General features: G+C 45.9%; 1 protein-coding gene and 2 pseudogenes across 1 annotated transcript in view; all 3 read left to right on the top strand.

Moving 5' to 3' along the window:
* fam221a (family with sequence similarity 221 member A) overlaps nt 1-21037 on the top strand; it is a 49386-nt gene extending 28349 nt beyond the window's left edge. Inside the window, exons 5-7 of the mRNA XM_078200544.1 lie at nt 2913-3023; nt 16949-17034; nt 20936-21037. Coding sequence (XP_078056670.1) covers nt 2913-3023; nt 16949-17034; nt 20936-21037 — 299 coding nt within the window. The remainder of the gene's footprint in view (nt 1-2912; nt 3024-16948; nt 17035-20935) is intronic.
* LOC144481492 (U2 spliceosomal RNA) lies at nt 19721-19821 on the top strand (annotated as a pseudogene).
* On the top strand, nt 20183-20392 carry LOC144481710 (U2 spliceosomal RNA; annotated as a pseudogene).
* Nucleotides 21038-23917: the final 2880 nt, after the last annotated feature.

Consider the following 23917-nt stretch of genomic DNA (forward strand, 5'->3'; position numbering starts at 1 on the left):
TGCAGGACCACACATACCTAAAAATGAGGTACCAATTTGGTGAAGCAAAACTCTGGACTAATTGCAAGCTAAAGAATGGAAGAAGCAACAAAAAGAGTTCAGTGATCTCACACCAATGGATCAGATCAAAGCTCTGCAGTCCTACCATGTCCAGTCATTAATGGTGTGCTGTTAAACAACTAGGAGAAGGCTTCACAAAAATCACTATCCTCAATGACAGCATAACCTAAATACGCAAGAAGCAAAGCTGAAGTTTTTACGACCACCTTCCGCCAGACATGCCATCATAGATGTCAGTTTTTAGCCAATTCACTTCACGTAATATCAAGAAATAGGTGCAGGCATTATTGGACATAACAAAGGCTGTGAGCCCTAACACTTCCCGGTTGTAGTTCTAAAGGTAACTTGTGATCCAAAATTAATCACACCCACTAGCCAAGCTGTACAACACAGCTACAATGCTGACATCTCCCTGATCAATGTGGAATATTGCCAATGTATGTCCTGATCACAAAAATTTGGACAAATCTAATTCAACCAATTACAGTCCCATTAGCCTACCCTCAATCATCAGCAAAGTGATGGAAGGTGTCATTGACAGTGCCATCAAGCAGCACTTAATCAAATGTGATGAGGGCTTCTGCCCTTTCAGGCAATGAGTTCTGGACTCCTACAATCCTCCACTTTCTCCTCAACCCCCCCCTAATCCTTTTGCCAATTAATTTAAATCCATGCCCTCTGGTTATTAGCCTCTGCCCTAAGGAAGATAGATCCTTCCTATCCACTCTATCTTGATCTCTCATAATTTTATATATCTCAATTAAACCTCTACAAGGCTTCCTCTGCTCCAAAGAAAACAATTCCAGCCTCTTTAACTTTTCCTCACTGCTAAATTCTCCATTCCTGGAAACATCCTTGTAAATCTCCTCTGTATCCATCTAATTTGACTACATCTTTTCTGTAACGCAGTGACCAAAGCTATATGTAATACACTATCTGTGGCCTAACTAGTGTTTTATATAGTTCTAGCACAACCTCCTGCTCTTGAGTTCTATGCTGGCTAATAAAGGAAAATGTTGCTTGGGTCTTTTTGACCACTTCACCCACCTATATGGATGTGCTTGCCAAGGTCCTTCTGCATTTCTCTGTTTCCTACCATTTTTTGTGCATTCCTTTGCTTGGTGTGACCTCTCTGGATGTATTACCTTGCACTTCTTCTGACTGAATTCCATCTGTCACCTCTGTGACAATCTGACCATTGATATCTTCCTGCAGTCTGAAACTTTCTTCTTCACTATCAACCACACATCCAATTTTTATCACCTACAAACATCTGAAACATGTTCTTTACATTTAAGTGTAAATCATTAGTACATGCCACAAAAAGCAAGGGACTTCCTACTGAATGATGTGTAACCTCACTAGAAACAGCCTTTTCGTTGCAAAAACATCATTTGACCATTATCCTTTGCTTCCTGCTGTCTTGTTTTTTGATGCAGGACAACTGACACAATTTCTGTGAACCAACTTTATTAATAACACATTTTCATTACATGAACACACAACTGCAAGGCATCTACAACCTTTTCTAACATGTGCTATTTCACCTTCGACACTCAGGCCTGGTGACCCCATATAGTGCAAAATGTACCGTATCTTATCTAATTCTAGAGTCCACAATCAATTATTATCATGACATTTCCCTTTTTTTAAAAAAACAAAATGTTTCAAACAATTAATACGTCCCTCAGAATTTTTTCCAACTACTTGCTTACCATCAGTGTTAGACTGACTGACCTGTAAATACGCAGTCTATCCTTCATCCATTTTTGAACAATACATTATCAGTTTTCAAATTCTCTCTCTTCTATCACTGCAAAGCTTCTGTTCTTGAGCATCTGAGTTTAGAAGGAACCAAGTTTGGTATTGTAAAGTGGACAGAGGAGAAAGTAAGAAATGGGTACATATACATTGAACATCTGCAGTTCCCAAGTCAGAAGCGATTGATGGATAAGGAAGACATGGGATGAGTAAATGTGGAGTAAGTATACAGATACTCTCATCATTGCTCACTTCCACCCAACTGGTGGCCTCAGCAACGCTTCCTCCCTTGATGACCAGAACTGTCTCCTCCATGGGGGTAAAACATGCAAGCCTGCTTGTGCACCTACAATTCTTTGTTGCTACCTACTGTCATTTGCCACATGTTCTTGCAAGAAAGAGGCAAGTGTGTCAGTGAGTGTCCAGCAGTATGTTTGGACGATGGGACAGTCAGGTTTGTATACCTGCCATTGTGTGCAAGCTGTGAGTTGAGGTGTGAGGCTTGTAGCAGTGCTATGTGTTGAAAGTGATGGAAAGCATGTGAATGTTTGGGTTGAGTAAGGATTGATAGAGATTTTTGGTAGATGTGTGATGCGGATGTAGTGAGTTGAACAGTGGATCGGACAAGTAGTGCAGCTGAACCATTTGAAGATGAACTCATTCGCCTTGACATCTCATCATTTAACATTCTTCCTGCACTATTTTCAGATTCTAGAAGCAACACACATGTTAGGAAGTCCTCTTACTGAATATCTTTCCTGCTTTCCAACTCTTTTACCAAGGCCCTCAGAGCCACTCGAAAAACTTCTTGAAACCATAATGCACCTCCCCTTTAAGAGGTGCAAGCTGCTTTTAAGTGGCACTATTTGCTCATGATATCAGATCCCTTGGTGATCAGTGCAGCCAAGACAAGTCCGAGCATTCTTGTAAAACAGCAGGCAGTGTAACCTTAATGTGCTACCTGCAACATGATTGGATAGGAGTTAATTCCACAGGGTAACTTCGGTGTTCATTTTCAGGTCTTATCCAATTTAATCCCTTAGATGTCTATTCAAGACTTTATTCATAAAGTAAAATATTAATTCTTTCAGGGGCACCAAGTAATGAAATTCTTGATGCACCTTCTACTTCAATGGACCATCCTTTTCTGAGAGCTTATGGACCACAAATTGATGCAGTAAATGCTGGACAGTCTCCAGATGGTAAGAAATAAAATGAAAGGCACAATTGCACCATTTCAAATTATTTTAATTATTAAAAAGTGTAAATTTTTGATAGGTTACATGAAATTACCTTTTTTTATACACTAATTGATTTTGAATGCATAAGTGAACAGAATTAATCCAAATGTAACTTGTAGCTTTACATATTTCATCTTGATATTGTCATAATGAAAGTTCCAATAAATTAATAAATATTGTTTACTACAGCCTGCATTACTTTATTTCTCTTTCATATTAAAAAAATGTAACTCAATTAAATTATGAGTTCTTACTAGTTTGTGCAAAATCTCTCATGAAACTAAAGTGGAACTTGAGCAGTTGAAAACTCTCTAATCCAGAATAGAAAAATTGGTATATTCATTCTATTTTCAGATAGACAAAATCTGACATTGATAGAATTACTGAATTGCAATTCTCATGAAAGATTAGCTAGGAAGAGGACAGGAAAGAACATGTATAGTGAGGAGAAGGTGTGAAGCAGACAATAGGTGGTGAGGCAATGAGGAGAAAGGCAGAGGGGGAGACAAGAAGAAGAGGTGATGCAGGGAGAGAAAAAAAAGGAGGATGTGGGGAGAGAGGAGAGATACGAAGAAGAGGTGAGAAGTGGCATGAGATATTTTATATTAACCCCTTCAGTAATGGGCTTAAAGTGCCAGCCTGGCATATGTGCTCAGATTCATAATAAGGTTTGAATCACAACTTATGATTAAGAGGCAAGCATGCCATCAGGACTCTGGAAAAGGAGGAAGCAATGCTGAAAATTGTAATATTTCCTCTCAGAAATGTTTTACTTTTAATATTTAAAATACACTTCCTTGACTCTTATTTAAGTGGATAAAAATCCATGAAGTATAACTTGCTTTTATATAGTGCAATTCATATAGCAAAACTTTCCAGTAACTTAACAAGAACATTAACAATAAAAACATTTTGACATTGAGCAATGAGCTAGATTTTGAAAGAGATGAGGTGGAGCGGGAAATATTTAGGGTGGGAATTTATGAGTAGAAGACGAAGGCAGCTGAAGGCTGCCAATGGTGGAGTGATTAAATAGCGATGTGAAAGAGGCCAGAACTGTGGGAGATCCAGAACTGGAGGGTTCTCGAGTTGGAGAAGGTTGAAGAGGCCATGGAAGTTTTTCAAACCAAGGCATGGCTGATGGTTTTAGCAGCATGTGAGCTGAGGTAGATGGACAGTCTCCAGATGGTAAGATGAAAGGCAGAGGGGAGTCAGGAGATGTTACAGAGATGGAAGTAGACAGTCTTGGTGATGGAGTGGATATGTGGTCACAAATTCATCTCCGGATCAGATACAACACCTAGGTTGCAAATAGTCTGTGTTAGGGACCAGATCTGAAACTCTGTTGTGAAGTTAGCCTAGCCTAGACCCCAACTTTATTTGATTTTGGCATTACTGTACTGCGAGCATAAGTGTTTCATTCCAGGTGTGATTCTGTTAACCCACCAGGAAGTTTTTATTAAAACAAACTTTATTTAAGAACAGTTAATTTATAACAAAAAGAATTAGCATAACTTTTACCAATCGAAATACTTAAATATGATGAAGTATAATTCTTAACAGCTATCTATCTCTATGGGGGTGATTCTTCCATTCCGACCTGCAAATTTTTTGGCGGGTTTGGTCGGGAGATGCACGTGTGAGCTGATTCGTGGGATTCGCACATGCGTTCCCAACGCATACGCGTCTCCCACCTCCAGAAATCAGGTGTGGTTGGGAACATGCAGGAAACCGGTGGGAACACCAGGTAAGTCATTTTCATCTATTTTCAATGTTATTTGCATGTGATTATTGGGCCTGGGACTGGATTCTCCGGGCCCAATAGCATCTCCCACCCCGCCAGTGCAATTTCACTCCGGCGGGGTTTAGAGTAGCTCCCCACTTTCGGGGAACCAGCGGGAGACCCTCTGGAGTGAAGGGGGCAATCGGGGCCCCCCAGGGTTCAGGCGGTGAGGGGGGGGGGGTGTTGCCCCCTGGGCATGGGCATCCTGGCAGTGCCCAAAGTGCCCATGCCAAGGGGGCACCATGGCACCGCCCACTGGGCATTGGGCAGTGTCAAGGAATGGAGACAAGGGGGCGGGGCCAGAGGCGATTGGTGGGGATGGGGGGGTCCCACTGCCATTTGGATCCGGTCGGAACTGGAGGGAGCCCAGTGATCAGGGCGGGCGAGGGTGTCTGCCTCCTGTGTGGGGATCTGCTGGGGTGGGGAGGTCTGCCTCCTGTGGTGGGGGCATCTGCCTCCCATGGTGGGGGTCTGCCGGGGGAATCATCACTGGGGGGGTTGGGCTGGAGATCGGGGTGTTCCGGGATGGGTGGGGTCGGGGCTGGCCCAGGAATGCTTGTGGTGGCTGCGATTGGGCCGCGGGAGAAGGGGGGGGGGGGGGGGGGGTGGTGGAGAGGACTCCGGCATGAATAGGCCCCGCCCCTGAGCTTTTAATGATATTCACGATTGTGACCTCTACATTGCACAGAGTGTGGGAGATTGGAGGCTGAACTCCCACTGAAAAAACAATCATGAATTATACCATTTTTTCCACCAATTCAGCACTTAGAATTTTTTTGGGAGAATTACCCCCTGTATTTCCAATTTAAGCAATATCCCCACAGACGTACATTCTTCTTCAGAATCAGTTAGCACAAAACATATAGCTCACGTGGATGCTAGGTTTCCAGCCTTTTAACACCTCTGGACTGAGATCCAGAAATACGCTGTCTTCTGACTCCCATGCAGTAGGCTTCAGAGGAAGTGACCTATTTTATGGCAGGTCCCAGTCTTCAGAGATAGAAATAGCTACTTCCCTCTGCAGCTCCCAAGCAAGAACCAATCTTGTCTCCTCTGTGAGCCTAGCCTTGCCCAGTCACGTGACTTTTCCTGTCAATCAACCTAATAAAGCCCCATTCTGTAAAACCCCAAGAGAATGTACTAAAACAACCACACTACATTAGCCCAAATTAAAACAAATATTCCAGCAATTAAGATCAATTATGCTTCTACAGCATCAACCTGTAGGCTGCCGGTTATAGACAAAGTAGCACCGATACATAGAACTGACTGCTAAAATAAATGCCTTCAACGAGAAACATGATACAAATACATTTCTTAAATGGCACAGCGTTGTCACATCTGGCTCAGCTTCTTATAGTTTCCAGGGATGGAAACAGTGGCCAGGGAATGGCAGGCACCAAAGACAGTGGCTTCACTCTTCCTGATATTTTGCTGGAGGAAATGTTTGGTCATTCAACGTTGGGTATTGGACAAGGAGTATGACACACCAGAGAGAGTGGAGGAATCAAGAGAGAATAAGTGAGATAGAGCGGTCAGTGTACATATGAAACTTGATGTTGCATTTTTGGATGCTATCACCAAGGAGTAGCATGGAGATGAGAAATGGATGGGGGCAGATTCTTGTGGGCTCCTGATATAATGGTGCTGTTGTGGGAAGAATTGCAAGGTGATTACCTAACTGTGATTCGATAAGTAAGATTGGAGTCCGGCAGGGACAGTCCCACCTTGCTGGATGATGACATTGGAGAAGAGTGGTGTGGTCAGCTGTATGGAAGGTTGTGACTAGGTTGAAAAAATGAGGAGGGAGAGTTTACCATGGCAACACTCATACAGAATTTCATTTGTGACTTTAATAAGAGCCATTTCAATATTGTGGCAGGGGTGGCTCCTATGATATCAAACAAAGAATGGTGGGAAAAATGGGTATACATTTGGTAGGCAAAAGCATGTTCAAGGATTTTGGAGGGGAAAAGGAGGTGGATGTAGGTTGGTAGTTACAAAGTCAGAGAAATCGAAGATATTTTAAGTTGTTGATGGTCGATTTGAAGAGGAGGGGTACAACACTTGAAAAGAGGGAACTGTTAATAATATTAGCTAGCTGGGTGTGAATATTAGCTGGGTGTGAAGATATGCGATTAATAGTTTGGAATATGGTCAGAGGAGCAGGAACTTAGTCTCATGGATAGGATGTGCTTGGAGAGAGCAAGGCAGGAGATGGGATAGAATCTAGAGAAAGATGTGGATTCAGGGCAGTTGGAGAACTTTAGAGAAGGGAGGGAAGTTACAAAAACATTCACTTTTCATTTGATGTTGGATATTAAATTGGAGGAAGCATAGAAAGTTGGTTTAAGAAGACAGTTTGAGGTAGAGAAGAGGTGGGATTGATGCTCTTTGAATAATGAGCAGTTTCAGCAAAGGAGAGCAGGACCAGCTTTACAGTACGGAATCATGTCAAGTGGACACTTTGCTTAAACAGATGAGGTCACTGTTTTTTGTGTCTCCCCATGGCCCTGTTTTTCTGCTTCAAATCTAATTTTCTCTGGAAACAATAAATGGGCCTGGATATAATGTTGGCATCAGGGTTTTAGTCCATCAGTTGGAAAAACAGTGGGAACTCTGCGTTGAATCTGTGGGACAACCCCAGCCAAATTAAGTGAATGTCAGGCACATAACTGGCCAGCATGAGAATTCGGTCCACTGCGAGTTCCAGCCAATTAGAGACTGGCAGCTCTCCATTGCTAACAGCACCGCTGAGAGTGGTGGCTACTGCCAATTATGCTCCAAGAATTTCACTTGGGATCATAATTGAATCCCTGGACACAGGTAGGTGAGGTTGGGATGGGATCACGGGGAGAGAATTGAAAGAGACATGGGATGGACTTTTCCATTTCTTGCATAGAATGGTGGCTGAGGTGAGAAAACATGACATGCAGCTCGCAGACTGCACGGCCAGCTTTTCTCACCACATTGTGCAGCACTCTGTGCAGAAAATATCTGCAGGCACAGTCACACTGGTGGGACGGGGTTAGATAAAAGCCACAACACCGGAAATCCCAAGGAAAGAGCAAAAGAGTGCCCTGATTTCCGATAAGAAACAAGGGACCCCTCCCCTCACATATACAGAGACCACCCCCCACCATCAAAACACAAGGGGAGAAGCCCCGTCATGGAACTTGTGCACATCAGGCAGGTTCCCTTCACCTGGTTCACCTTTTGCAAAATCTGTTGTAAACCTCACCGGCATGACCTTACACCAGCGAGGGGGGGGATTTCCTAACGTAGGGAGAAGATAACGGCAAAGTAAACCCTTTAATGTGAAGTTAATTTATTGAAAGGATGTTCCTGATCTTTCTTGGCAGGAACCTTATTACATCACCAGCAAGGATGGGGAAAATCAGAAAATGAGATCTCGCTGATAAGATTCTCATTTTCTGACTGCTGCAATATTTTGCGCCCACATCGCTGTTTGCACTTGTGGGCAAATGAGGGCTCAAAACTGTGGCCATGAAGCATTGAAGACAAGGGCAGGGTGGTTTTTAGCCTTCCCCATTCCCACTATGATGCTGGTTTGCTCAATTGGGCACTGAGTGCCTGACGACAAGCATCCTCCCCAATACACCACTGGCAGCCTAATTTCTCTCCTTTTCCAAGTGATAATTTTAAATGTATGACCCCTTTGTCACCGACTCCCCAGCCAGAGGAAATAGCTTTTTACTATTCAAATATCTCTCATTCATCATTTAAAAAAGTGATTAAATCTCCTCTTAACCTACCTTGTTCCAAATATATAGTCCCAATATCTCATCAAAAACTAAAGGCTCCCATCTCTGACATCACACCGACTCCATTCTATAAGTTCTTTATGGCTTTAATATCCTTTCTATAATGGAGTGCCATTGAAAAAAATCAAAACTAGTAGATGCAATGTCAATTTAATTCCATTTTTTTAACATTCATTTCATTTTCTTTGAATTGCTTTTCATGAGCTGGGAATTCAGTTAAATGTTTCATTTGGAGAATACCATCTCCAATAATGCTACTGAAGTCAGTTTATGTTAATGGTAGCACTCATGTTTTTGAGCCAGAACATTATGGTTTCAAGCCCCATTGTAGGATTTAAGTACAAAATTTAGATGGACATTTCAGTGCAATGCTGGGGAAATGCTCTATTGTTAAAGGGTGCTGTCTTTCAGGTGAGATGTTGGATCAAAGCTTTGTTTGCTAGGAAAAGAATAGGAAATTCTCCCAATATCCCAACATTCACCTTTTAACCAAAGCTTCATTATATTTCATTAATTTGACGTTTATGGAATCTTGTGTGTAGACTGGTTGTTGTGTTTGCTGGTAGCAACAGAAACTGTCATCGCGACCCGCAAATTTTCTGGCAGGTCGGGTCAGGAAATGCCCGTGTCGGCCATTTCGCGGGTTCCCCGCGAGTGTTTACAACCCGCATGCATCTCCCAACTGGAAAAAAATGGCGCCGCCGAGACCACGCAGAAAACCGGCGTGCCGCTGATTTGCATTACTTTTCATACCTTAGCATGCCATTAACGGGATCGACACAGCAATCTTTGCCCACGTTTGCTATTCCCACCTCTTTGACGTGATGTTACTTTGGTGTGAATCAGAGTAAGTATATTAAAGTCTCAACCTGGCTTGACAACCTTGAACGAGCGTGAGGAGGTAAATGCTGCGCGTGGAGCGTAGGGGATGTTGCAGGCAGGTCCTGGAGATGCTTGGCAGGCTTCCTCCTGCTGTCTTCAGGTGCTGGCCCATGGACCCGTGATATCTGGGGTGGGAGAGCTCTCTGGGTGAGGTTCCGTGAAGGAGTCCTGCTCAGCCCTCCCCTCCAAGGCAATGCTGTAGCTCAGTGTGGGAGGCACCCTCAAGGAGTCCTGCTCAGCCTTCCTCTCCAGGGCACTTTGCAGTGGCACTGTCTTGCTGCGGGGCGTGGTCAGGGACTCCACTGAGTGCTGGTGTTCCGGGGTGGGGGAGGAGTGTACCATGTGCTGACTGAGGCCTAACCAGATGAAGCAGCTGCTGCTCCAGGCCGGGGTGCAGAGGTTCAGACATGGACTGCATGGAATCTGCTATCACTGGGCACACATCTGCTTTGCAGTCTGTCCCTGCCCTGTGACACGGACCAGCAACACACGCCTGTAACAGATGCCGCAGCTGCATCTGCCCACCAAACTGCATGATCTGTGCCAGCATTTGTCATGATGGAAATCTCACACAACCCTAATCGGGTCATGCATGACACCATGTATTGTGTGGTGTTGCCAGCACCCACAAGTGGGTACTGGCCCAAGGGAGGGATTGGGGTGATGCTGGGTCTATGCAGCCGATGATAATAATCCGTCATTCTATGCTCTTTCCAAACCCCACAGTGCAGATGGATCTCGGACTGATCGATTTGGAGCTGGCCTTGTTGGTAGCAGCAGAGACGGAGGAGGAGGAGGGGGCAGCTCAGGAGGTGGCGGGCGTGGAGAGACCACCGCAGGAGTAGCCACTACCAATCCCTAGGAAGGAGGGCAGGGGTCTGCCGCTGAGGGCCAGGGGGTGGGTGAGCAGACTCCCGAGAGGGTGCACAGAAGGTGGAGGGTGCCGAGGCCAAGGAGACACACCCCACAATTCATTCAAAGCCCTCTCGGAGGAGATGTGCCTTCGCCGTCTGTGGCTCTCCAAGACCACGGTGCGACAACTTTGTGAGGTGCTCGCACACCTGGCACCTCAGGGGAGGGGGGGGGGGGGGCACCCACTCCCTGTTCACATGAACGTTACGGCTGTCCTGAATTTTTATGCTTCCGGCTCATTTCAGGCACCCAGTGGCGACCTAGTTGGGATCTCCCAGGCCTCCGTGCACAGATGTGTGCGGCAGGTCACAGATGCCCTGTATGCCCGGGCAGGGCACTACATAAATTTCGATGTGGGCCGTGCACAGCAGGAGGCCTGGGCTCTTGGCTTCGCTTCCATTGCTGGGAGTCCCATGTCCAGGGAGCGGTGGATGGGACACACATCGCCTTGCGGACCCCACATGCAGGACCGCAGCAATTTGTGAACAGGAAGGGGTTCCACTCTCTGAACATCCAAATCGTCTGCGACCATCGGCTCAAGATCATGCAGGTTGATGCACGCCATCCAGGGCGTGTCCATGACAGCTTTGTGATCCAGCAGTCGGACATCTCTGGGCTCTTTGAAGACCAGCCCAAGCTCCTGGGGTGGCTACTGAATGACAAAGGATACCCGCTAAAGTCATGGCTGATGACACCTGTGCGGAGGCCCCAGACCGAGGCGGAGACCCGCTACAACGAGGCCCATGCAGCCACCCCGTCCATCATAGAGTCGTGCATCGGCCTGTTTAAGATGCAGTTCCGCTGCTTGGACCGCTCTGGGGGGCCCTCCAGTATGACCCTGTGCGTGCTTCACGCATCATCATCGTTTGCTGCGCTCTGCGCCATATTGTCCAGCAGTGGGGAGACCAGCTGGAGCAGGAGGAGGAGGAGGAGCGGTGAGGGGGTGAGGTGGACGTCCTGCCATATGAAGAGCCGGAGGAAAGAGGGTGGGCGGCGATGGCAGGCGTCCGGCATGGAAGGGCAGCGAGGGACGTCTTGATTGCAGCCCGCTTCACCTGGCTGGTGTTGTGCAGTGAGGGGCTGCAACCACCACACATCCACCTCACCCCAGGAGCAAGTGCAGCCGCTATTCCCCCTCCAAACCAACCTGGGCCCTCAAACCACCACATCACCCTTCCCCAGCCTCGGTCGTCCCACTACCCTATTCCTCAGAAACATCTGAACCTGTTAATGTGCCTGGGCTGGCAATGGTTGCGATTCTTGGTTGAAGGCTGGAGGATGATGACGACTTGCTGTTGTGCTCACTGAGATCATAGAATCATAGAAACCCTACAGTACAGAAAGAGGCCATTCGGCCCATCGAGTCTGCACCGACCACAATCCCACCCAGGCCCTACCCCCATATCCCTACATATTTTACCCGCTAATCCCTCTAATCTACGCATCCCAGATCTTGCCCCTGGTGCCACTCAAGTCTGACTCCTATATGTACTCCGAATGCATGCTGACACCCTGGCCCACATAGCTGTAAGGGTTGGGGACACTTGTTTTTTGGCCAATAATGGGGGGGGAGGGGGGGCACTTGCACCAAGGATCTGGTGGATGTTGGGGAAGGTAGAGGAGGCACTCTAACATGTGGCTGAGTCTCCAAGACTCAACAGACAGCACCTCTATGTTTGGGAATCGGGACCACTCAGCTCTGTGGAAAGAAGGGGTTGTGACGAAGTGGGGGAAAATCGGAAGGTCTCGGGACGTCCGAGATCTCCTGGTGGAAGGCCCCGGCATGGGCTCAAGCCCTTCCTCCTCCCTTGGGGTGCCCAGAGGCCCTGGGAACACTCCATGGGATGTCAGGGTGGCTGGACTAAGCTCCACAAGCTCCAGCGTCACCTGGCTCTGCCAGTTCTGGAGGCCTAGATGCGTCTGCCCCATGATGTGTGATCCCTCAGCCCTGGCCCTGAGACTTGGCCAAGCTCTGGAGCCCCTCCGCTACATCATTCTGTGAGCGAGCCAGGCTCTGGAGCCCCTCAGCAGTAGCCCTCTGAGCCTGGGCTCAGTTCTCGATGCTCACAGCCACAGCCTGCTGTATCTCCAGAATGCCAGCGAGAGTCCCAGCCATGGCCAGCAGTGTCTCCCACATGCCCCGGACACCCATGGCCATCGAACGCTGTGCCTCCCGGATGCCGGAAACACACTTGCCCGTGGCCCATAGTGTCTCCAGGATGGCCTGGACCCTGTCACCCATGAGGACAGACCCCTGAGCCAGACTTTTCACTGCGTTCTCCACCCTTGCAGTGTTGGCCTGGTTCGCACACTTTGTTGGCACCACCTCCTGCGACAGCACTCTGTTGGACTCCCCTAAACAGCCTTGCAGTCACAGCATGGTTGCTGACAACCCTTCCACAACTCCCTAGGTTTGCTGATGCACCTCTACCGGCCTTGGGAGGAACAAACCCAGAGGCCCGGCAGCTGGCTTGGGGACAGCTGGCCTTCGGCAAACCTCCGTGTGCCCGGGCCCTCGGATATGCCCACCTCCGCCTGATGTGCATCAGTGTCTGTGATGTGCTCACCAGTTAGTGACCCAGAAACCTCAACACTAAAGGTACCCACCGTTGGGATAGTCTCTGTGTTGGTGGGTTGTGTGGTACATGCCGGTGCAACTTCAGTGGTGCTGCCCTTGGAGGAATCCTCCGAGGTTCATCCAGGGGCTCATGGGCAGTTTGCTCCAGAGCAGCAGGGGCGGTGGCAACACCTGAAGGGCCGGGTTCCTCTGGCTCCAGAGCTGCAATAAAGAACATACATTTGGAGAAGGGAGACAAAACATTCTATGCAGCACCACACTTACTTCAAGGAGGACCTAGGTTGAGGGTGTGCTTCTGCTCACTTGCATGCTAGATGCCGACCTAGACATTGGTGACCATTCGGTATGGCCCATCACCCCCTGCAAGCTCCATGGCACACTCTTTGATGCTGGTCAGCTACCACAGGTCAGGCACACCACGACCAGTCTGTGTTGTCTCCCTGGTGTTGTGAATGTTCTTTTCCTGTGGGAACATAAGGTGGATAGCAAGCATTAATATATTACAGTGCATGGTGCGCAATGCGTGCCTGTGCTTTGGGCATTGTGCTGGCAGTTTCGGGGAAAGCGGTCACCTCTGAACTGCTTGAGGGGTGAGGGGAAGGGGTTAGATTCTGTTCCTGGAGGAAGGGTAACTTGTTGCATGCCCTTCAGGTGTTTAAACAGGGTTTGCGATCCATGCCAAGCATGTGCGGGATTCCAAGTGGGATGCTCACTCACCCTTGCTGCTCGAAGAAGGTCGTACATTTTTTTGCGACACTGCTGGCCAGAGCATGGTGCCAGGCTCTTGGCATTCACCACTTCTGCCACTTTCTCTCCTTGGGTGAGGGCCCTGGCTGGGGAAGATCTGCTCACGCCCTTCCTCCATGGCATCTAGCAGGTGTTCCTGGTCAGCCTCTGTGAATCTGGGTGCTGCTTTGTGCGCAGACATCTTTGTAGTGTGACTGGCTGTGTGTCCATTCCTGCAGCTTATATACAGCTCTGGCTTATTAGGGGAGTGCAGGTGCAGTGAGTGCGGCCAGTCAAGGGCCCGTTGGCAACAAATACTTGTGGGAAATTTTGAAGGCTGCATTCAGCTGTGTGTCATGCATCCCTCAGGGTGCTGATTGGCTGCCATTCAATAGGCTGCTGTGTCCAGTGGGGTGCAATACTCAAGGCTCCCATTCAAGAGAGGGAATGATCACAAGGTGGGGTTGCGCATGTCAGCACAACGCAAGTTCTCTGCAGGGCAGCAGTGAGGACAGTGTGTTCAAGGGATGGAAGGATTGGGTACCCGCATTATTCGGATCCATGGGGGCATGGGGTGAGCGGGCAGCTGTGTCTGTGTGTGGAGGGAGATGTGAGGCAGTGATGTCTATGGGGGAGGGAGGCCAGCGATGTGTGTGGAGGGCTTGTGGGGGCCAGCAATGAGGCCAGCGATGTCTGTATGGGGGAAGGGGCTTTAACAACACCAGGTTAAAGTCCAACAGGTTTATTTGGTAGCAAATGCCATTAGCTTTCGGAGCGCTGCTCCTTCGTCAGATGGAGTGGATATCTGCTCTCAAACAGGGCACAGAGACACAAAATCAAGTTACAGAATACTGATTAGAATGCAAATCTCTACAACCAACCAGGTCTTAAAGATACAGACACTGTGAGTGGAGGGAGCATTAAGCACAGGTTAAAGAGATGTATATTGTCTCCAGACAGGACAGTCAGTGAGGTTCTGCAAGTCCAGGAGGCAAGCTGTGGGGGTTACTGATAGTGTGACATAAAGCCAACATCCCGGTTTAGGCCGTCCTCATGTGTGCGGAACTTGGCTATCAGTTTCTGCTCAGTGACTCTGCGCTGTCGTGTGTCATGAAGGCCGCCTTGGAGAACGCTTACCCGAAGATCAGAGGCTGAATGAACGGGCATGAACGCACTCATCCTGCCGATTTCAGGCTCTTTGGCGTGAATAGGCCCCGCCCTCTGAGCTTTTAATGATATTCACGATTGTGACCTCTGCATTGCACAGAGTGGGGAGATTTGGGTCTGAAGTTGCACTGAAAAAACAGTCATGATCTAGACCAGTTTTCCCGCCAATTCAGCACTTTTGGGAGAATTGCCCCCTGGCGATTTCAAAAGTAATTAATTGAATCTGCAGTATTTTTCAATGTCCTGAAGATGTGATAAGCCATTGGAAAGGCAAATTATTTTATTTTTCATCTCAGTACTGCAGTATTGCCAATTAGACTTTGTACTCCAATTTTGTTTTGGTACTCAAAACATTTTGACCCAGTGTCAAGAATGCAACTAATTAAGCCAAACTAATACTTTAGAAAAGGAATTTAAGTATACAAAAAAGGGTGGGCTAAGAGCAGGTAGGGGTGAAATGTAAAAATTCTGAACTGCGACCCCGACCAGTTCAATTCCAGTGTTTATGGAGGCAGGTTGAGAAATTAAACATGTTAATGGAGTTGGTAGCCTCTTACTGAACCGGCTTAGCAGGTTATACAGCTACCCGGTTTCCCAGGCCTTCGGAAACACTGAGGTCTGAGATTATGTAAATGATACCCTGCAGCTGAAGCGACTTTGTAGCACTGCTTATGGGCTAAGAAGAGCAGAGATTGTACTTAAATCCCCACCTTCATTTAAAGGCCCCTATGTTTGGAAACCATACCCATCTCCATCCCCGCCACATTCCATGATCTAGGATCATGCATGCCCATTCCTTGCAGGCTTGGGCCAACCTTGCTCTCAGGGTTGTGGATCACATTTGCCTGGTCCCAGGACCTCCAGAGTGCTTCCTTCCCAGCTAGAAGCCAAGATTGTCGATCAGGTTGCCTGCCAGGAAGTCACTCTACCTGGGCCGAAGGGCAAATAAAACTTGACAGCAAATTGGACATTCTGTTCAAAATGTCATCTCGCCCATAATTCCAACTGCACTCCCACCACATCTGCCCAACCCCCCACCCCCTGCACCACCACCACCACCACCACTACTCTGCCTACATAAGCCGCACAGTTGCCAGGCCTTGACGTTAGTGTAACATATTAAAATTCTAAAATTCACAATTATAAATCATTTCATTGCCATTTGTTTTCAGACTGTTGTCCACACAGTTATAAGTCGATAACTCAGACAGATGTTCCTCTTGTGTTCTTGCGAAGTATGAGTATAATAAATTGCTGGGTGAACTGTTGAAAAAAAGGAGAAATAAAGTACATGCGCAACATTTTCATGATGTCAATATATAGATAGTTACCTGCACGGCATGGTAGCATAGTGGTTAGCACTGCTGCTTCACAGCTCCAGGGTCCTGGGTTCGATTCCCGGCTTGGGTCACTGTCTGTGTGGAGTTTGCACATTCTCCTCGTGTCTGCGTGGGTTTCCTCCGGGTGCTCCGGTTTCCTCCCACAGTCCAAAGATGTGTGGGTTAGGTTGATTGGCCATGCTAAAAATTGCCCTTAGGGTCCTGAGATGCATAGGTTAGAGGGATTAGTGGGTAAATATGTAGGGATATGGGGGTAGGCCCTGGGTGGGATTGTGGTTGGTGCAGACTCGATGGGCCGCATGGCATCTTTCTGTCCTGTAGGGTTTCTATGATTTCAAAAAGACATAAAAATCTTTTATTACATCAAAATATAATAGCACGTACTTGGGAAACAAAAATATTGCCCTAATTTACTCACACACAATCCATAGCAAATTCCTAGTTCTATATATTAAATTATATTGCCACGCACATTAATCTGTAACAAATATTTCGGAGCAACTAAAATTCTATCATTTCTTTTCTCCCCCCGAAACTCAAGTCTTCTGAGTGAAAATATGTTTGCGGCTTTCAAATTAATATAATTTTGTACCAGGAGAAGATACTCAAATATTTATATGCAGTATAAAATCTCTACAAATTAAGTAATCTATTCATCTTGTTGAACATGCTAATGAATAACTGTATTGAAAAACTTCCTGGTATTTCTGCAGATGTTTATGGTTTAAGTCGATTCGCTCACCTTCCCACAGCCGAGGAACGAGACATGGCTTACTTTGAAAGCCGTTACCAAGAACAGGTATGGTCACATCAGTGCAGTAAATGCAAAAAGAACTTATGATGTATTTCGTTGAGTAGCAATATCACTTTCTGAAATAGCTTTCCAAAAAGGAAGATGTATTATTTTATTAGAGGGAAACAAAGAACAGCTAAGGGTAACAAATAGCAAGGGCTACAAAAGGGGAGTATGAAAAGAAACTTGTAAGGGATAGGAAAATTATCACAAAACTTTTACAGTTGGGAAATAAGACAGTGGTTAAGAGCAATGTGAGTCCCTTAAAAACGGATGATGATGATATAAATTAAAATAAGGAAATGGGGATCATGTGAAATAATTACTCTGCATCAGTATTTGCAGTAGAGAAAGAGCACAACGTGGAGGACATCACAAGGAAATTGATATTGAAACAGGAATTCATCAAAATTTAACTAACCTTTAGGACCAAATGGTCTACTCCTCTTCTTATAATCTGATTTGCTAAAAAGTCACAATAAGTCCATCCAATCTTGAACATAAGGCCCCTGAAATGTGAAAATATTATGTGGATTCATATTTTTAAAACTTTGAAGGATTTGCTGGTAACCATGGATCTAAAAGCTTTATTGTTACAATCCAAGAATGTCATTGAAAGTTTAGCTTCAGAGTACTTCTTGTCATCTAGAGTTTTCATTGATGACTTGCCTATTGTGCAGGACAACTTGGGTTGTATTATCTTTATGTATCCTTACTTGGACAACTAGGTCATCAGGGATTATGATCAGCAGCCTCACTATGCTTCTTAATTACCTACAGAAGTACCATTTAAAATTGGGGTGCTTTTCTGACCCTCAGTAGGTCAGAATCAGGCTCATAAGGATGGAGTATATTATCAAGAACAAAACCAATCTTCCTGCCCAAACCTTAAGAGAATCTTAGAAAATTATAGCACAGAAAAAGGCCATTTGGTCTGCTGTACTTGTACTGGCTGTTTGAAAACCCCACATCCTTTTTTAAAATCTATAATCCTGTAAGCTTCTCATCCTGAAGTTCTTGTGCAACTTTCTTTTCAAATTATTTTTGGGGGTGGTGGGGTGGGGTGATCCTGAGCCCTCACTACCCATCTGTGGAAATGGCGACGGGTGCTCAAAATCCGGTGAAACCCGAAAATCGGGAATCTCGCCGGCAAGATAGTGATTTCTGATTTTCACCTTCCCTCACCAGCGATGTAATCAGGTTCGCGTCCACAAAGGGTGAGACCCTCATTTTAATGTTTTAAAATAAATTTAAATATCATTAACCACCCCCCGCCATTTATTCCCACCTCACCGAATTTTCAAATCTCGCCAACGTGACAACGCGAGATTTATAACAGGTTCACCCAGATGTGTCAGATCCCGGGGGGCGTAAAGGTGAGTGGAGTCCCCAGGGGAGAAGGGACATGGCCAGGCAATTGTGGCTGGGGGGTGGGAAGGGGTCCGACGCAGGCGATGTCTGTTTGGGGGGGATGGGAAAGGGATCCGATGCCAGTTTTGATCCTGGAACCACCAGGCAAAAAGAAGAAAGAGAAAAGAGAGGAAAGTGGTAGTGTGTAAGTACAGAGGAGTGGAGGGTGAGCATGTGGTGTTGACTAATTTTCTAGTAAATTCGAGTAAATCTATATTGCACTTCATCGAAGCCAATATATTCTTTCTCAGGTGTACTGCCCAGAACTGAAAAAGAGAGGGGGAGACAGCTAGCATGTTGACCAGAAAGAAAGTTGGATGCTCAGAAATTAAGTGAAAATGGAATCAAAGATAAGGAAGGTGACTCTAATGGTAAAGATGAGCTCATTGGTGGCTTGGAAAGAGATGAGAAACCAAGAGGCAGGATTTTTTGAATGCCAGAGTTTCCCATACCGTCACCCAAAGTAGCAGTGGGAAATGCATCCTTGCCAATCACAGCAGCCCCACAGCACTGGAGATAGGATTTTCACTCCTCACAGGGGCGGCAGTGGCCAGGGCTACAAGCAGTCACCAGATTCTCAGTTCCAGAATCTAGGACTGGATAAAGGGATGGGTGGTGAAGCTCATGCAGGGATGGGAGGTAGGCCCCAAGGTGGAAGGGAGCAGCCACTGGGGGGAAGTACTGGGGGAGGGGTTTCCCAATGTGAAAAGGGGGTTTTTGAGAGAAGTACACCAACCCCTTCTTCCCCAAGGCCCAAGCATGGTGACCTTCCGGCTACTCAAAATTGAAGCTGGACGGGAAGCAGACTTTAAGTGGCCAATTCCTAAATATGCCTAATTTATGTCTAACTAAAGCCATGCAATAATCACTGCAAAAGGAACTTGGTGCCATTTGGAGCTAAAAGAGCAAAGCACAGTTATTTTAATATATCCAAAGATGTCATGAAAAGTAGTATAGATGATCGCTTCTCGGCCTTTTGGCTAAGATCAAGTGTGGTTATGCGGATGCTGCACTTGGTAGTGGCCATTGGGTTGCATTTAAGCTTCATATGTTTCGTATGAAGCAATTTTAAAAAGCGGTGTCTCGGCCTTTTGGCTGAGATGCAAATGAGATCAAGCCTTGGAGGAGGAAGACCTGCACCTCCTCCAATCAGCTTGGCTCATGTAGATCAGGCCCAAGACAGGGTAGAGGCTTGCATGCCCTGTCTTATCAGCCTGGATCGGAAATGTCTCAACTTGTTGAGACTCTGAATTTGATTGAATTGGAAAAGTATATATAGATGATCGCTTCTTGGCCTTTTGGCTAAGATCAAGTGTAGTATGGACAGGCTGCACTTGGTTGAGGTCATTAGATTACATTTAAACTTCATTTGAAGCAATTTTTAAAAGCGGCAATTCGGCCTTTTGGCTAAGATGCAAATGAGATCAAGCCTTGGAGGAGGTGAGTCTGCACCTACTCGAATCAGCTTGGCTCATGTAGATCAGGCCCAAGACAGGAGTGGAGACTCTGTCTTGTCAGCTTGGATTGGAAATGTCTCAACTTGTTGAGACTCTGAATTGGACTTGATTTGATTGAATTGGAAAAGTATTAAAAAAATAGATGTTGCACCTACAACTTTAGACTAAGTAGAAAATGCTAAAAAGTTTCTTGCAGGTGCATGGCAAAGGTACAAGTCAAGTGAGTAAGTTTGTAAAGTGAAGATAATAAATAATATTGCCCTGTCAAAATTTAGATAAGGCAATAATTAGCTTCTCGGCCTTTTGGCTAAGATCAAGTGTAGTATGGAGAGGATGCTGCAGTTGGTTGAGGTCATTAGGTTACACTGAAGCTTCATTTGTTTCATATGAAGCAATTTTTAAAAGTGGCATCTCGACCTTTTGGCTAAGATGCAAATGAGCTCAAGTTTTGGAGGAGGAACCTCCCCCTTCTCCAATCAGCTTGGCTCATGTAGATCAGGCCCAGGACAGGGTGGTTTTGTCAGCCTGGATCTGAAATGTCTCAACTTGTTGAGACTCTGAATTGGATTTGATTTGATTGAATTGGAAAAGTATATAAAATTTTTTTTTAAAAATTAGTAATAAATAAAATGACTAGATTTTTTTTTGGTGGCACGGTGGTACAGTGGTTAGCACGGCTGCTTCACAGCTCCAGGGACCCGGGTTCGATTCCTGGCTTGGGTCACTGTCTGTGTGGAGTTTGCACGTTCTCCCCATCTCTGCATGGGTTTCCTCCGGGAGCTCCGGTTTCCTCCCACAGTCTGAAAGACGTGCTGGTTAGGTGCATTGACCCGAACAGGCGCCGGAATGTGGCGACTAGGGGAATTTCACAGTAACTTCATTGCAGTGTTAATGTAAGCCTTACTTGTGACTAATAAATAAACTTTAAATTTAGATTTTAGTTGATTGTGGGTGGAATGCGTTAATGCGAAATAATTTTACCCATGATTGTTGCAATATTACATTTATTATGATAGTTAATGCATAATCCTATATTTCAGTTCAAGATGGAAAAGGCTGCTGCTAAGGGACAGAAAAAATATCCTGCATCTAAAGGTGAAACTTCCCAAGTGCCAAAACCTTCAAGAGGACCAAAAAAATGATAATCCGAAGAACATAGATGCATTTAAATTTACCTTCCCACTTGTCAAGTACATCAAACACATCATTGATGGGGCTAACCCATTCTACTTGGACTCCACATTGCATTGTCATCAGTTTGATTCAAAAACAGTTAACTGAATTTCACCAACACATGTATCTTTGATATCATTCTGGTACAAATAAACATCTTTGACATAAAAACTGTAAATCGTTTAGAAACTTCTGCAAAGTTGTTCCTGAGAAACAAGTGCTTTTTAGGTATTTTTACAATAAAAATCTTTGTAGTGACAAATATATTCAGGATAAAAAAATGTGTCCAAAGAATTGCCAAGCTGCTGTTTTTCGTAGGTATTTGAACTGTGAGCCTCATTCACATTCAATAAGAGAGACACATCCTTATTGGCTAATAGCAACAGGAGAATCATCCTTTCTCATACAGCTGGGGATGTTATGGGTAGGAAATAATAATTTAAATCTTTGGACAAAATTCAAAGTTAAAACAGAAGGGAGTGTTTTGAAGCGGGACCTGAATCATCGACTGGTCTGTTCTCTCCAGTTACCAGCTGACCTGCTGAAGGTTCTCTGCATTTTCTGTTTTTGTTTCAAATTGTGAACATCTGCAGTTTTGTATTTGCATAATTAAAAACAAGAACTTGCATTCACTTAGTTCCTTTCTCAACCCAGGAGGTTCCAAAATATTTCATAAGTCAATTAATTTTCGAGAGCAGTCCCCATTATTTTGAGATACATGCGGCGGCCAATTTGCAACCACAAAACCCCACAAACTGCAATGTGGTATGTGACCAAATTGTTTTGGTGATGTCTGTTGAGGGATAGATGTTGACTGAGATACTAGAACCGCCCTGCTCTTTAAATTGTTTTTCTTTTCAAATCAACGTGCAAACGTATAGCACCCTCAACGTTGAAAAACTGCACCAAGGCATCTCACAGAGCTGTGATAAGAAAATTGACAAGTCAAGGGAAGAGGTTTTAAGGAGGTGACAGACAGCTTGCTTAAAAAAGGATGTTTAAGAAGGGCCTTCAAGGGATGGAGCGGCAGTGAACTGCAGGGCAAGGTGCTTGTGCAGCCAAAGCTACCACTAACAAGTGATGGGGCAAATCCCATAGAATCCCCGCAGTGCAGAAGGAGGCCATTCAGCCCATCGAGTCTGCACCGACCACAATCCCATCCAAGCCTTATTCCCATAACCTCACATATTTACCCTGCTAATCCCCTGACACCAGCGTCAATTTAGCATGGCCAATCAACTTAATCCGCAGAGCATCTGGAGGAAACCCACGCAGACACGGAGAGAATGTGCAAACTCCACACAGACAGTGATCCAAGGCCAGAATTGAACCCAGGTCCCTGGTGCTGTGAGGCAGCAGTGTTAACCACTGTGCCACCGAGCCACCATCCAAAGTTTTGTCACCAGCGTTCCTGCTCTCCGCTATCTGCAGCATCTGTTGGGTGCTCTCCAAGGACTCATCTGTCGCTTGGTTTGCTCAGAGCTGTATATCCTCAACAGACAAGGGTGGGGTTTGGTGGGATACACTAGAGGTCTGTGTCAGAAGACTGGAGAGTCTGTGGGGAGGGTGGGAGTTGGAGGATAGGGTCAGTTAAGTCAAAAAGGAATTTAGCCATGAGCAGTTCAAATTTAAAACATTGGCTGACTGGGAACCAATATAAGTCTAAAGAACATGAGGAGGAGTGGGACTTGTGCAGCATGGAATAGAGACAGTGGAGTTTTGGATGAATTGGAATTCACGGATGGTGGAGGATGGAACAGCAGCCAGAGAGCATTGGAAAAGAGCTCCACCTGAGCAGAAAGGTTGGCTTAACATCTTGCCAAAAATGGCATCTAAGACACCTCTGCAGCCAAACATGGAAGTCTGAATTATGTGTTTTAAGATCCAGGGTCAGATTTTCATGGTCCCAGTCAGGGCCAAATGGAGGTGGGACCAGAAAAAAACTGGCTGCCGAGCGGGATGGCCAGAGGTAAATGGAGTTGAAATCAACCATGATTGAATGGTGGAGTGGACTCGATGGGCCGAATGGCCTTACTTCCGCTCCTATGTCTTATGGTCTTAAGGTCCACCTCCATTCCAGCCCTCAACCATTTTCTCAAGGGCAGGGAAAGAGGAAGCTCTGACACCTGCCCCTACCATGAAAGATACAACTGTCAATGTTGTGGGCTCCTTGAGAGCCCGTCCCAGGTAGGTTCTTTAATTTTCATGGTTGTGACTAGACTTCAGCAGCTGTGGGACATTCCACTAGCTGCATGGAGACGGGAAACATGGATTGGAAATGGAAAGAGTTTAAACGGCGTGTAAAATGGTTTTGTTTCCTTGACAGTTCATCAGGAAATGTTGTAGCATGAGTTATATCTGCGTTGCATGAGGTGAGTTATGGTACCCATGTTCAGTAAGGTGAGCTATGATAGTACTGTGATTGGAAGATGTAACTACCCCTTAAACAATATACTTGCCAAATCGTTACTTCTGCCAACTGGCCAGCACAGTGCCACACACCACCAGAGACTCAGGTTCGAGTCCAGACTTAGGTGACTGTGTCATTTGCACCTTCTCCCTGTGTCTGCCTGGGTTTCCTCTGGGTGCTCTGGTTTCCTCCCACAGTGGTAGTCATGATGTGGAGATGCCGGCGTTGGACTGGGGTAAACACAGTAAGAAGTCTCACAGCACCAGGTTAAAGTCCAACAGGTTTATTTGGTAGTAAAAGCCACTAGCTTTCGGAGCGCTGCTCCTTGCATGACGAAGGAGCAGCGCTCCGAAAGCTAGTGGCTTTTTCTACCAAATAAACCTGTTGGACTTTAACCTGGTGTTGTGAGACTTCTTACTGTGTTCCTCCCACAGTCCAA

Source organism: Mustelus asterias, chromosome 2 (assembly GCF_964213995.1).
Source record: "Mustelus asterias chromosome 2, sMusAst1.hap1.1, whole genome shotgun sequence".
Taxonomy (NCBI): Eukaryota; Metazoa; Chordata; class Chondrichthyes; order Carcharhiniformes; family Triakidae; genus Mustelus; species Mustelus asterias.